This window comes from Sphaeramia orbicularis, chromosome 10, assembly GCF_902148855.1.
Source record: "Sphaeramia orbicularis chromosome 10, fSphaOr1.1, whole genome shotgun sequence".
In the NCBI taxonomy this organism is placed as follows: domain Eukaryota; kingdom Metazoa; phylum Chordata; class Actinopteri; order Kurtiformes; family Apogonidae; genus Sphaeramia; species Sphaeramia orbicularis.
In genome coordinates this window covers 27,731,617-27,743,967 of record NC_043966.1, presented here as the reverse complement: position 1 = coordinate 27,743,967, position 12,351 = coordinate 27,731,617, and the positions used below count along the sequence as shown (strand labels likewise).

Here is a 12,351-nt window from a genome sequence, read left to right as displayed (position 1 = left end):
CGTCTCTGAGTACTGGGTTTGGCACTAGAAATGTGATATTTGTAGCTCATTTCCTGTACACATCTGCACGTGGTGGCTCTTGATGCACTGACTCTAGCCTCAGTCCACTTGATGTGAAGCTCCCCCAAGTTCTTGAAACAGCATTGCTTGACAATTATCCCAAGGCTGCAGTCATCCCTGTTGCCTGTGCATATTGCCCTATCACACTTTTCCCTTGACCTTAATAGTCAGTCCTAATTGCCTTCAAAAATGAAATAGTCTAATATTTTGAGATATATTCTTTTCAATTTTTTTTTGTCAAAATTAAAAAGATAAAAATATTTCAAGCCTTTGAGTTTGTGCAATGAGTCTAGAATATATACAATTTTCACATCCTGAAAAACAGACAAGAAACATTGAAAATTTACACTATTTTTTTTCATCTGTATTTTTGTAGTTGTGATGAAGGCAGCCAGAGAATTCTGTCATGAAGTTTACTGGTACTTAATTAATATAATTAGCATAGCTTAGCTGCATTAGCTGATATTAGCATTAATTCCCATTGAATTGTAGGGCCTGTGACCTAGCCCACTAATTAGCTCATGTAGATGTAATTAGGGCTGGGAATCTGGCCAAAACATCAAATGATATTTTGAGGGGAGACAAAAAAAAAAAAAAAATCACAATCCACTATCTGAATTGCAGTTTTCTTACCACCTGTGAAATACAGGCATGTTACAACCAACTACGTTACATCTAACCAACCATTTTACAACCAGATCTAGGTGAAGTACACAAACGCATGCGCATTTTTCATTTAATTGAGCTACAATATTTCTAAGCTCGTAGCAGTATATTACACCCCACCACAGTTTTATATTGAATCAATAAAATTTTTCACACTGCATAAAACTACAGCATCTATGTAAATTAGATTCATTGCTGACTCATTGCACAGACTTACAGTAATTCTTCATTTCTTCAACAGCTGCAAAAACATGCTACCAAATCTGCATGTTAACGCTTACCAAAACTCACGAAGTGAGCAACCTGTGCTAGCCTCAGTAATGCTGACAAAATATACAGGTCTTTGCCATAAGTTAGAGCACTGCTACTGTAATTATACTGATAGGACACTTAAAACTAAGTTTATCTAAGTAGGGAAGTTCTGACAGCATTGTTATTTGTTTTTTTAAGACAGGATCTGTACCATTCATTTTAAAAAGTAGACGATATGACACATTATGAAAGATCCTCTAAGATGGTGAAATCACCCAGTCCCTGGTATAATTATTGTTTATACATTTCATGACTATGACGACAGTTTTCAAACACCCACAACTGGATGTGTTAATATTTATTAAGTTGCAAAAAATACTCGTTACATGCTATTTCTGCTGTATTTCACTAGGCATTCCATACTCCCATGAATGTTGTACATTGTTCTTTGTACCAACTTGTTTTAACTTATGTAAAGTGCCTGACTATTGCAAAAAGTGCTACAGAAATAAAATGTATCATTATAATGTATCATTCTACAATCATCAGCTCCATGATGTAATGTACACAAACAGTGTAGGCTTAGAGTCAAATGTGTAGGCTGAACCAAAGATGAAAACTCTGGAATGAAGTAATCATCCAGGTGAAGGTAAAATTACTGTATTTCAGAGTTATAGTGACTCTGCATTCCTCTGTGTGCTTGCCTCAACAGATTGGCTAACAACACTTTTATTGCACAATTCAGCTTCAGGCACCAAAACGACAGCAGAGCCAAAGTGATGCTGCTTTTTAATTTAGAAATCCCAGTCAGGGCACACCAGTGATAAATGTCATCTTTTAAGGAAGCTGCCCTTAATAATTTAAAACATCTATTAGGAAACCTCTTCATGATAAGGCTACAAATTTGTTAAGAGTACCAACTTCAATGATAAATCAGCATTTCATGTTACACTTTAAGTCATGTCATCAGTGACACAACCCCAGGAGTTTTGTCTGACAAATAATAAACACAACTAGCCTTGAAATGACACTGTAATGGTGTGACAATCATTAGAATACTAGTTAATGTTCAAAACAAAAACCTGAAAATAATAAGAGGAATAAAATGGGACAAATCAATCAAACTCAAATATCCAGACTAATTCAGTGCTCTTTACGATGTAACTGTAACTTTTACAAACAACTCAGTTCCATAACCATACAACCACCTTGCTAATAACATATGACAGCAGTGGCTTCACCTTCACTCACATTTTTCATGGAGTGTCTTAAATTTGTGTTTTCTGGCTTGCTTTCCAGCTCTTTCTTTTGCTTTCTGTCACGCATTCCTCCACACTCTACTTCTCAAGTTGCTGCTCTCCCTGCTGGTCGCTGCTCATTCATGGCTCACTTTCTTTCCCTTACTCAGCCTTCATCTCTAAAATACTCCCGTTCACTCTGAGCCAAGAGGACCCTGCCACTAGCAGTCCATTAACCACTCCAGTTTCACGCTGGCACTCAGTCATTCTATTCTCCAGCTCACAGTATGCTCTTCTTCCCCTGAGTTACAGGAAAGTGTGTGACTAGGTGTGTGTTGCAGAATAGAACAGGCATACAAAAAAGTAAAGATGATAAAACAGCAACAAAGTGAATTGTAACTACTCCACTTGACACCAACTAAACGAGTCCCAACGTGACTCAGGAGTTTTGACCTTGTGACTTAAATCGTGCTGCTATTTTACATTAAGCATTTGCTGAGGTGGTTCCCCCAGGAAGTCAGCAGGCTGCTGCATACTCATAAAAGTGCATACTTGATGGAGGGTGCACATATTATGCACACCTTTATGCTAAACATTGACACAAATGCATCAACACTAGGTAGATAGGATACACACACATCAGGACAAATTAGGTTTTTCACTCTTCTTGTCCTTAATGCTTAACAGATTGTAACCTACTTTATGACCTCTAAAACTCCAATGCATCAGTGTGCGATTGAATTAAAAATAAATTTAGATATTAATCATAATTATGATTTGAGTCATTAATTATATGCAGACATTGAGTGTCACAGCTGATTAAACATAAATATTCTAGGTTGAATACAATACAACTTTTTCAACAAAAGTCATAGGTGAGTTGGTATGGAATGACCCAAAATATAAACTCCAACACACCCACTCAATACACAAACTGATGAGATGGCCCTAGTTGACCAGCATGGAGCAACTATCTCTGTCTCTGGATTCCTGTCTGTAGCAGACCTACTTTAACACACAGGCACATGGATACACCAAGCAATACAACATCACCTAGTATGCAACTAACCAACCAATTATAGGCAAAAAACTTGCAAATAACCTCAATCGAATGAAAAACAGGCTCCGTACGTACACAGAGAACAACCTTGGAGTCAGCATAGTACAAATACCAAATACCTGTGGGGATTTTTTTTTTTTTCCTTTTCTTTGGCTGGAATGTAACATTAATGTCAGTGTAAAAGAACAAAAAACTACCAATTTACATATTTTATGAAAGAGTAAGAGATTTTTAAAATCTGTAATAGCCTTAATAACAGCTCTAACAGAATGGAAGTTCTTCAACTATGAAGCTACATTCTGTCAGATTTATTAATTTATTTTGATACAGGACAGAATATCTTCGAAGCATGTTCAGTCTAGTCTTGTGTAGCCAGGCCTATCACCACATATCACTAGCACTGAGCCAGTATTGCAGATATGTTCTGGCATCCTCCACTATCCTTCTAGAATAGAGAGCCAAAGTCCTGCCCTTCTGGGTCTGCCTTATTGGACCTTAATTCAGATTTTTATTTTTATTTTTACTGTAGTCAGTGGTGCTAGACTGTTAATTTTTTGATTCCCTTTGAATTAAGCCATCATAAAAACACATGATGTTTGTCAATTTAAGAGATTGTTTTACAAGTCAAGAGAGTTCCAGTTTGTGAACTGCAGTTTCTGCTGAACTATCAGACTGTGAAAATATGTCAATAGCAAGACACCTTAAAGTCACAGAAGTGACATCATTGTAATGGTCTCATTACAATCTGTTTAGAGTCACTGAATATGTCCCTGCAGCTTCAACATGACCAGGCTTGTAATAGGGGTGTTACAGTACAGGTAGCGCACGGTTCGGTCTGTACCTCGGTTTTTGGGCCACAGTTTCGGTTCAGTCTCAGTACGTGTTTAGAGAATAGCCTTTTTTCTCCAAAATTATATTTTTATTTTGCTTGTCAGCAAAAACTGAATTTTACAGTAGGAACAAATTAGATTGCAGTATAAAAACACCACGGTTAACTACTGTACACATTTCCTTGAAATAACGTGTCACGGTATTGTATATGTGTCAGAGTTTTGCACTGGGTCAGGAACCCGCAGGAACTTATGAGTTACAGAGTAGACAATGTGCTTAATCATGGGTTGGGTCGGGTCATGGGTGTAATGAATGGGGGTCAGGAGGGTGCTGGTTTTAGAAAAGTGGGGGACCCCTGGAGCACTCTGATGTGTGTTGAGTCTAAAGCCGCTTCTCTGTCCGCTGTCTCTCACAGAGGGGCGGGGCTTCCCCGCACTGTGTGCTCACATACATGTCGAGCGAGCGAGAGAGAAATCAATAAACCGAAAACCTGTAGTCCACAAGGACGGATTGTCCTGTGCAGGGAGGACCAAACGGTACACAGTTTCCCCAAGTACCATTGCATCCTTAGCTTGTAGTGATTTTGGCCTCTTAATACGTTCCACCTCTCTCTGGAGGAATGAGGTAAAAATGTGTCAAGGCAGTGACCGTTTTGCCACAGGAGATGCAGTACATTTAGCAGTTTAACACAAAACTATTCTTTACCATCTTAGCCATAAACTGCGACTTTCTTGGCTCATAAAATTAGCCTTTATACTCACATAAAAAAGTAAATGTTGGCATAATTTAAATGGGGTTAAAATTGTCTATCATCATTGACTGCTCATCTTCATTTTTCCAATATTTAGGTCCCACAGGTCACATCAGAAAGGGTGGGAAATCAGCTCTTTATAGGGGTAATCTGGGTATGTTTGGCCAGTCCTTGCTAGGGATGGGAACCAAAACCTAATATTAAATGGGCCCCAGGGCTAAATAATAAAAGACTGGAGTATCAATGAGTTCTGTCATCATTGGTTTTCGTAACATTACTGAAGAAAGGAAAATAAGAAAGAGATTTCCTATGTATTATATAAGCATAAAGGTTGTCTATCAAACTTTTCTTGGCAACACTATTTTTCAGTAAGTCGTTCTTGATGCATTTTCGGGATTTTCAATCCAGGTGAGCTCTCTGTCAGACACTGCCGCACCCAGCAGCTAAAACACATATAGGCATCCTTTCGACAGCAGCCGGTGTTCACCGAGAACTAATCGGGAAAGTGGACACTTCACTTGGTCACACAAGTGCAGCAAGTCTTTCGCATATTTGCATGGAAAGACAAATGATCTGTCACAGAACCTAGCAAAAGTTCTTCAAGAACAGGTAGAGAAATGCAGTTTGACTGTTCAGCACATAGTCCATCGGCCCTGTTTCTTATGTAAAAAAGGCTGCTAGCATACATTTAGCAGTAAAGCCATCATCAGTATCTGCTAATTTTCCATTTCTTTGACCTTTTCAAAGAAAAGCTTTGCATTCAATTTTGTTCTTAAGAATTCTTAAACACTATTTTCTCTTGCCATAAATAATTCACATTACTATCATAGGAAAATCAGAATCTATGATAATAGCATATTCAAAATCATTCTGTTACACTTTCATCCAGTAGAATATATATCATATATCAATTATGCCATAAATAGGAAAAAAAGCAAAACAAATAACACTGATCTCAATTTGAACCATAACCCTGACCCTTACCTGAAAAAAAAATTAATAATAATACCAGAACAATAAGCAGTATTGATCTGGGTAGTAGTATTGATCAAATCGTAACAATACCCATGGGATACTGCAGCTCTACAAAATAGTTTCATGAGAGAAGCCGTTTTGGTGGAACGTGCACATGACAGAACGATCTGGCATTAAAATAACTAAATCCCTTCAAAAGAAAACATAAAATAACATGCGACATCTAAACAGGTCAGAGGTGGTTGTTCTTTCATTTAACAAGGGAAACTTTCAAAACAAGAGTGCGAAGAATGGAAAATGACAATTCTGCCGCAGTGCAAAAGAAATTTTCACCCTTGTGTCTGACTTTGTTCGTTAAAACTAGTGAAGACATTAATTTGTTTCCTTGTTTTAAGTTTGCATGTTTTCCCCCTGACTGTGTGGGTTGTCTTCTTATAATCTGGTTTCCTCCTACCTTCCAAAGACCAGCGTGGGTGTGAATATGAGAGTGAATGACTGCTATATCAGCTCTGCAATGAACTAGTGACATGTCCAGCCCCGTCTTCACCCAGTGTCAGCTGAGATAGCGTCCAGCCCTCCTGCAACCTTCCAGTGGATTAAGCTATTGAATGAAAATGAATGAATGACTGATAAATTATTTAAATGTATTAATTGATCTCAGGAATGAATGTATCTTACATTTTGTCTGTGATTTCTTGAATGTGTAGCTTCAAGGAACCAACTTAAAAAATCCATATCTAAAAAAGTATCTAGGGTAGAGCCTCAAAATTTTACAAGGTACCATGAAGTTCATAGAAGTTTTCATATGATATTTTTAAGAAAGTCCATAAAGTAAACTTGGAAAAGCTATGCATTTTGGATGATATGCAGCTGACATGTAATGACAAAGGTATGTTTAGATGAGCATGATGAATATTTTTTAACAGTAAACATTCAGCAAGAGTCAAAATATGTGCTGCTTCTGCTCTTACAGGGCTCAAAATTAACTTTTTGACCTAGGAGCACTGTGCTCCTAACCCTAAAAAGTTAGGAGCACAGGCTAAAATCTAGGCGCACCACTATTATATAAAAAATTTGGAGAACAAGCAAAACTCTTGGCCATACCAAGTAATATTCCTATATGTTTTTAAGCAATGTTAACAACCTAGAATAAAGTATTTGAATAGAGTATGAAAGAAAAAGCTTACATTGACACAGGTGCAAAACAATTGTCAATGTGTGGTATATACTTTAGTTGGTTCTTGGAGAAGAAAGACGAATCACACCATTATTTGCAACAACCAACTTTTTTATTTCATGGCCTAAAGGCCCTTAGGGGCCGTTTACACGGCGTCGGCTTCAGTCGACTCCGGGAAGATTTCATCGCGGATTAGCCTTCTGTTAACATGGAAACGGTGCCTAGAGTGCCTGAATCCGGAAACTTTTGATACCAGGGTCCAGGGTGGAACGTTATCGATACGCTCCGCATTCCAGCTCCGTGTTAACGCGAGTCGGAGCGTTCCGAGGTAAAATATGACGTCACCGCATGCGCACGCAGCCAAGAACCACCAGTTAACCCACTCCGGGCCAGTTGGTGGCGGTAATGCGCCTCCAAGCTGGTTTGCCAGCCTCTATGACACAATAAAGCTGCAGAAAAAGAAGGAACAACCACAACAACAATGGCCGGTTTCAGAACAACATACGTGCTGCTAACTGTGCTCAGCTCGTCTGTCCAGACAAAGAAGTCCTGCGTCTTTGTACGACCACTCGCCATTGTTGTTTGTAAATAGTGTTGTCGGCCTCCTCCTCTTCTTCTTCTTCTCCTCATTTAAAGGCTGTCTAAACCGGAAATTGTTTGTGCGCAGGCGCCTGTTTTACCACCACTGTTTCACTACAGCTCTACATCGCCAGCTACTGGTCTGGCATGGCCACTACAGCCGTCCTCGCGGACTCATGTTAACGCAGATCGTTATCATAGCGGCGGCGTCTTAACGCGGAATGATTTTATAACGCAAAGGAGAAATCTTTGCGGATTGTTGCCGTGTAAACGTACCCTAGTCACTGTGGTCTGCACCACGCCTGAAGTCAAGTCTCCTTGACCTGGTGCCCCTTAGTCACTGTGGTCTACACCACGCCTGAAGTCAGGAGATTGTTTCAAACGTCGGTGGAGTTATTTGATCCCTTTGTTTATTCCGCCTGCGCACGCGAGGGGGCGGGGACTAGATTTTCCGCTTCAGTCAGCGGGGCGTGGAGCTTGTTTATTTTCAGCTGACGAGTTACTTCTGCAGCCATTATTCTAGGCGCACGTATTAATTTTCGCTCATTTTTTTATTGGCGCACCGTGCGATCGTAATCTCAAAAACAGTTGCACTACCGAAATTCTCAGGCGCATGCGATCGTAATTCAGTCGCAGTCACGAGCCCTGTCTTATCAATGCTTCTTTCTTATCAACAAGTAAAGCTTCCTTTCTTTCTCGTTTTAACACAAAACAGTCTTCTGACACTGCCTATCGAATTTCAGAGTTTCATATTTTTGTCTCCAAATCCAATTAATATAAACATTTACTTGATTAAATTATAAAATATCTACCACTGAAAAACCAGTCATGCTCAGGAATGTCTCAGAACATCCCAGCTAAAATTACTTATAGGATATATTAGCATAGCATTAGTATAGCATATATTAGTTATCAGTATTGTTATCAATTCTTGAAAACATTTCTACTTGTCCTAGTGCCATAATCCGTTATCTACAGTTGTCCAATGCCGTGATCTATGGCTAAAACACACTGTGATGGCCTACTGAGATGAGGCAGTCTGTTTATATCAACAGCTTGTGTGCATACTGTTCTGTCTTTATGTGCTTGATATACACATGTAACACTTCAAATAGTACAGCTAAAACTGACTGCATATAATTTCAAACAGACACATGCATGTTGTTCCATGACAGAGTGCAGTGAATCATGCTAAGTATAGGTTACATATGCCATTACTTTGTGGGAACTGAGACTCACAAAAATGATTAAGTTTACAGACATGCTTGGACACAGCTGAATAATCATTACCGCACTCTATGGGACACGTGGAGCAGCCTTAAATACTGCAGGCATGAACACTGGGGTTTGCACTGTCTGATACATTAAATGCCAGCACAAAGGAATATAAGAACATATTTTGACAAATTAAATATAGATTCTAATTTTAAAGAGAGAAAAATGTATTAGTTCCTGGCTAAAGTTAACAATATTGACTGATTCTTACAAAGCATAGAAAAAAAACAAACATTTATAACATAATAGATGCAAACAAAACTGTGAAAAACAGAGTGTAGAAAAAGAAATGCCTAAAATTGGATAATCCACCCACGCTAAATCTTGCTTTCTTTAGACTACAGTTGAGAGCCATTTACACAGAGAACATTTTAAGACAAACCGCCAAGTTGACTGGAAACCACAACCATCACGAATCATACACATCACATCATAACACTAACAAAAAAAGAGGTGAGAGGTGAGCCATGAAGTCATACACTCAAAGATGATGCGATATATGACAAAACAAATACAGCACAGTACAGCACACACAGATCAACAACCCTTTAACCTCTGTCTGAACTCTGGCCAACACTTAGTGTGAGCAGGTGGTGAGATACTGTAAATTTCTGCCAGAATGGGTTTACATTTCAGAGTTAGAAAGGTACTAAAGTCAAGGACATTCCAGTGCTTCTCTCTAAGGTGAACAATGTGTACAGATATGTACTTGCACTTCTACACTTACAAATAATCAGAAACAGACAATGCAGCCTTATCTCCAGGTACTGCGCAATTGTTTTTTGCCCATGACTCATGTTTATTTATAGACCAACCTAAAATCTTTGTGCATATGGTAATACAAAAGTTTAACTTCACCTACTTCTCTGTGTAGTATTCCAAAATTAAAGTAAATAAATAAATAAATATATAAATAGCACACAATACAAATTAATCAGCTGAAAAAACATATAATAGAATAAATTGACATAGCACAGAATCAACTCTTAAGTTGAGTTGAGTGTGCATTTGTGTTTATGTATGTGGTGGAATTGCTTACACAGTAACCAGATGTGTCTTCTGAGTATCTTCTATGGTTACCGTTTGTCAGTGTATACAATATCAGTTTTCACCTGTTGCTAGACATGGCCAAGGGGTTAAGTTACGTAACACTTTGCCTTGGCTGATGAATGGCATTACTACTGGTGACTCTTACTCCTCTCCTCCCAATCAGTTACCACAAAGTCACACAGCTAGGTAAAAAAAAAAAAAAAAAAAATGATGATGATGTTATCAGAATTAAAGGAGGCATGAGGAAATTCAGTGCCACACCCTTTCATGGGTATTTTACTCATTTTTCAGTCACAATTACCTAATATATTTTCTCTTTCTCTATATAATCCTTTAAAGAAGTCTTAAAAGTCTTAAAAAGTGAAATTGCAGCATAGTAGAGTGGACAGATGAGTTATAGACTGACAGCATGTGTTTTAAGAATTTGTATCACTTATCTGTCAGAGTGTTGCAACTTATCAGGACTGCAAAACACAGTGCAAGTCTAATGAGTTGCATCAAGTCTAGAAAGTTATAAGGGAAACTACTTCCTCAAATATGTCCATGTACTTTAACCTGAACATGACTCCTGAAACTCAAACATTTTCAGCTGTTGAAAGGTCGTGCACTTGTGGATACATGTAACTACAGGTATGTTGGCAGTATGTTGTTTTGTAGCTCCTTGTAGCCATCAACTAAAATAAAAATAAGTGAACTACATCTTGAGTCTACTTGCTGAAAAAGATTCTAAAGTACAAAAACACAGTGACCTACAGCAGAACTTGATGAATACTCACAAATTTCTTTTTTCCATCTCCATCCTCGTAGTTTTTCTTTGATTTCTTGTCCTTCTTGGGACCAGGAGCTGAGGCAGAATTCCCCGTGTGTTGATCCATATTCAAAAATTAATCCGTTTACTTGGAATATGCGTCAAAATACGTGTAAATGTGACGATAAATCCACCTTGGATTTCTAAACATAGAGCCAATAATCCCCCGGTCTTTTGTTTGCAAACTAACAACAAAGTGAACAGTTATTTCCCCTGGGCCTAAACTAGAGCCCAGGCTAACTAGCCACAATTAGCACAGCGTTGCTAATAATTTGGGACCCAGCCAACTACACACAGCGGACCCCTCGCTAAGCCGCCTGTCTGTTACACTGAAGGAGGGAAATTCAAAGCACTTTCCCAAGTCCACTGCACGAAAAGTATAAAGACAACCTGTTGCGACCTTATCATATAATCAACAGCTTTATACTAGTAGTAACCACATGTAACATGAACTGAAACGTGTGCAGTGTAATTCTGACGTCCCGAAAGAGTGGGGTACTATGAGTGCTAATGTTAGCTTCTGCTAGGCTAGCTTGGCTGCTACACTAGGTAAAGTCTCAGTGACGAAAAAGAACTCCGCTCTTCCCAGGTTCACGAGTTGTTTCGGTGACTACAACACGGATAAAAGTCGGTGTTACCGATGACTTGGGTCGACGGTGTCTTCTTTATTAGTTTCCATGGCTGCTAAGAGTTCAACAAAGTTTGTAACCCCTGAATGACAGTGGGTAATCGACTAGGGCTTCGACAATAAAAGTCTTCCTGTTCTTCTGACAGTCCGGTCCAAGCTGGTTGGGGAGGAGCTTAAGGCTCTGCAGCTACACCTGAGAGGATTTAACTGACAGCCAGGAGACAGTCACAGCCCACAGCACACTGAGGATATGACCCCTGTTAACTGTTGACCAACACCACCAAAATTAGACAAATATCACAAAGTTTGTTCATGTAGTTTCCCATGGCCTCAAAAGAAAAATGATGGTTAGGTAATGATGGAAACAGGATTAGCTCATTACTGTGCTGTTATTGCAACCTACTGATCCATAGTCTGTAATGTTCTGGAAAATCTAAAATAAAATAGTCATATTTGGATGATGAATGACAGTAACAGTTTGCTTTTTAATGTGTACCATGAGTCTGTAATAAAGCTTATCTATCTATCTATCTATCTATCTATCTATCTATCTATCTATCTATCTATCTATCTATCTATCTATCTATCTATCTATCTATCTATCTATCTATCTATCTATCTATCTATCTATCTAGTAGGTCAACAAAGCAGCAAGGCAGTGCATGTCATTGTGGATGCAGTAGTTTTCTCTGAACCTATGCAAAGTCCCACTATAATGTTAATTTAAAACTGGATTCAACAGTAACCTCAGCATCTCACCCCATTCCCATCATGGTGTAAAGTGAAGTCTAATAAATAGTTGGAAATAGCCTTGGTCAGCATAAATCATCTCAAGTCAGCATTCCCAGAGGCATAGGCCTATGCTTTTTCCCTGTTCCTTTATTTTCCTATCTGTCTTTTATTTCAAGCAACCTTGGAGAAAAACAACTAACAGTAGTTCAGTACTGCAGTGTAATTTCATCACAGTATTGGCATTGCTATTTCTGTGGTGGTAACATAGG

At 38.6% G+C, this 12,351-nt stretch overlaps 1 protein-coding gene across 2 annotated transcripts in view; it reads right to left on the bottom strand.

Moving 5' to 3' along the window:
- The window catches only part of diaph1 (diaphanous related formin 1), a 109,509-nt gene extending 98,008 nt beyond the window's left edge, over positions 1–11,501 (bottom strand). For both annotated transcript variants that reach the window (XM_030145116.1, XM_030145117.1), the window contains exon 1: positions 10,691–11,501. In XM_030145116.1, coding sequence (XP_030000976.1) covers positions 10,691–10,789 — 99 coding nt within the window. In that variant the 5' untranslated portion in view covers positions 10,790–11,501. The remainder of the gene's footprint in view (positions 1–10,690) is intronic.
- Positions 11,502–12,351: the final 850 nt, after the last annotated feature.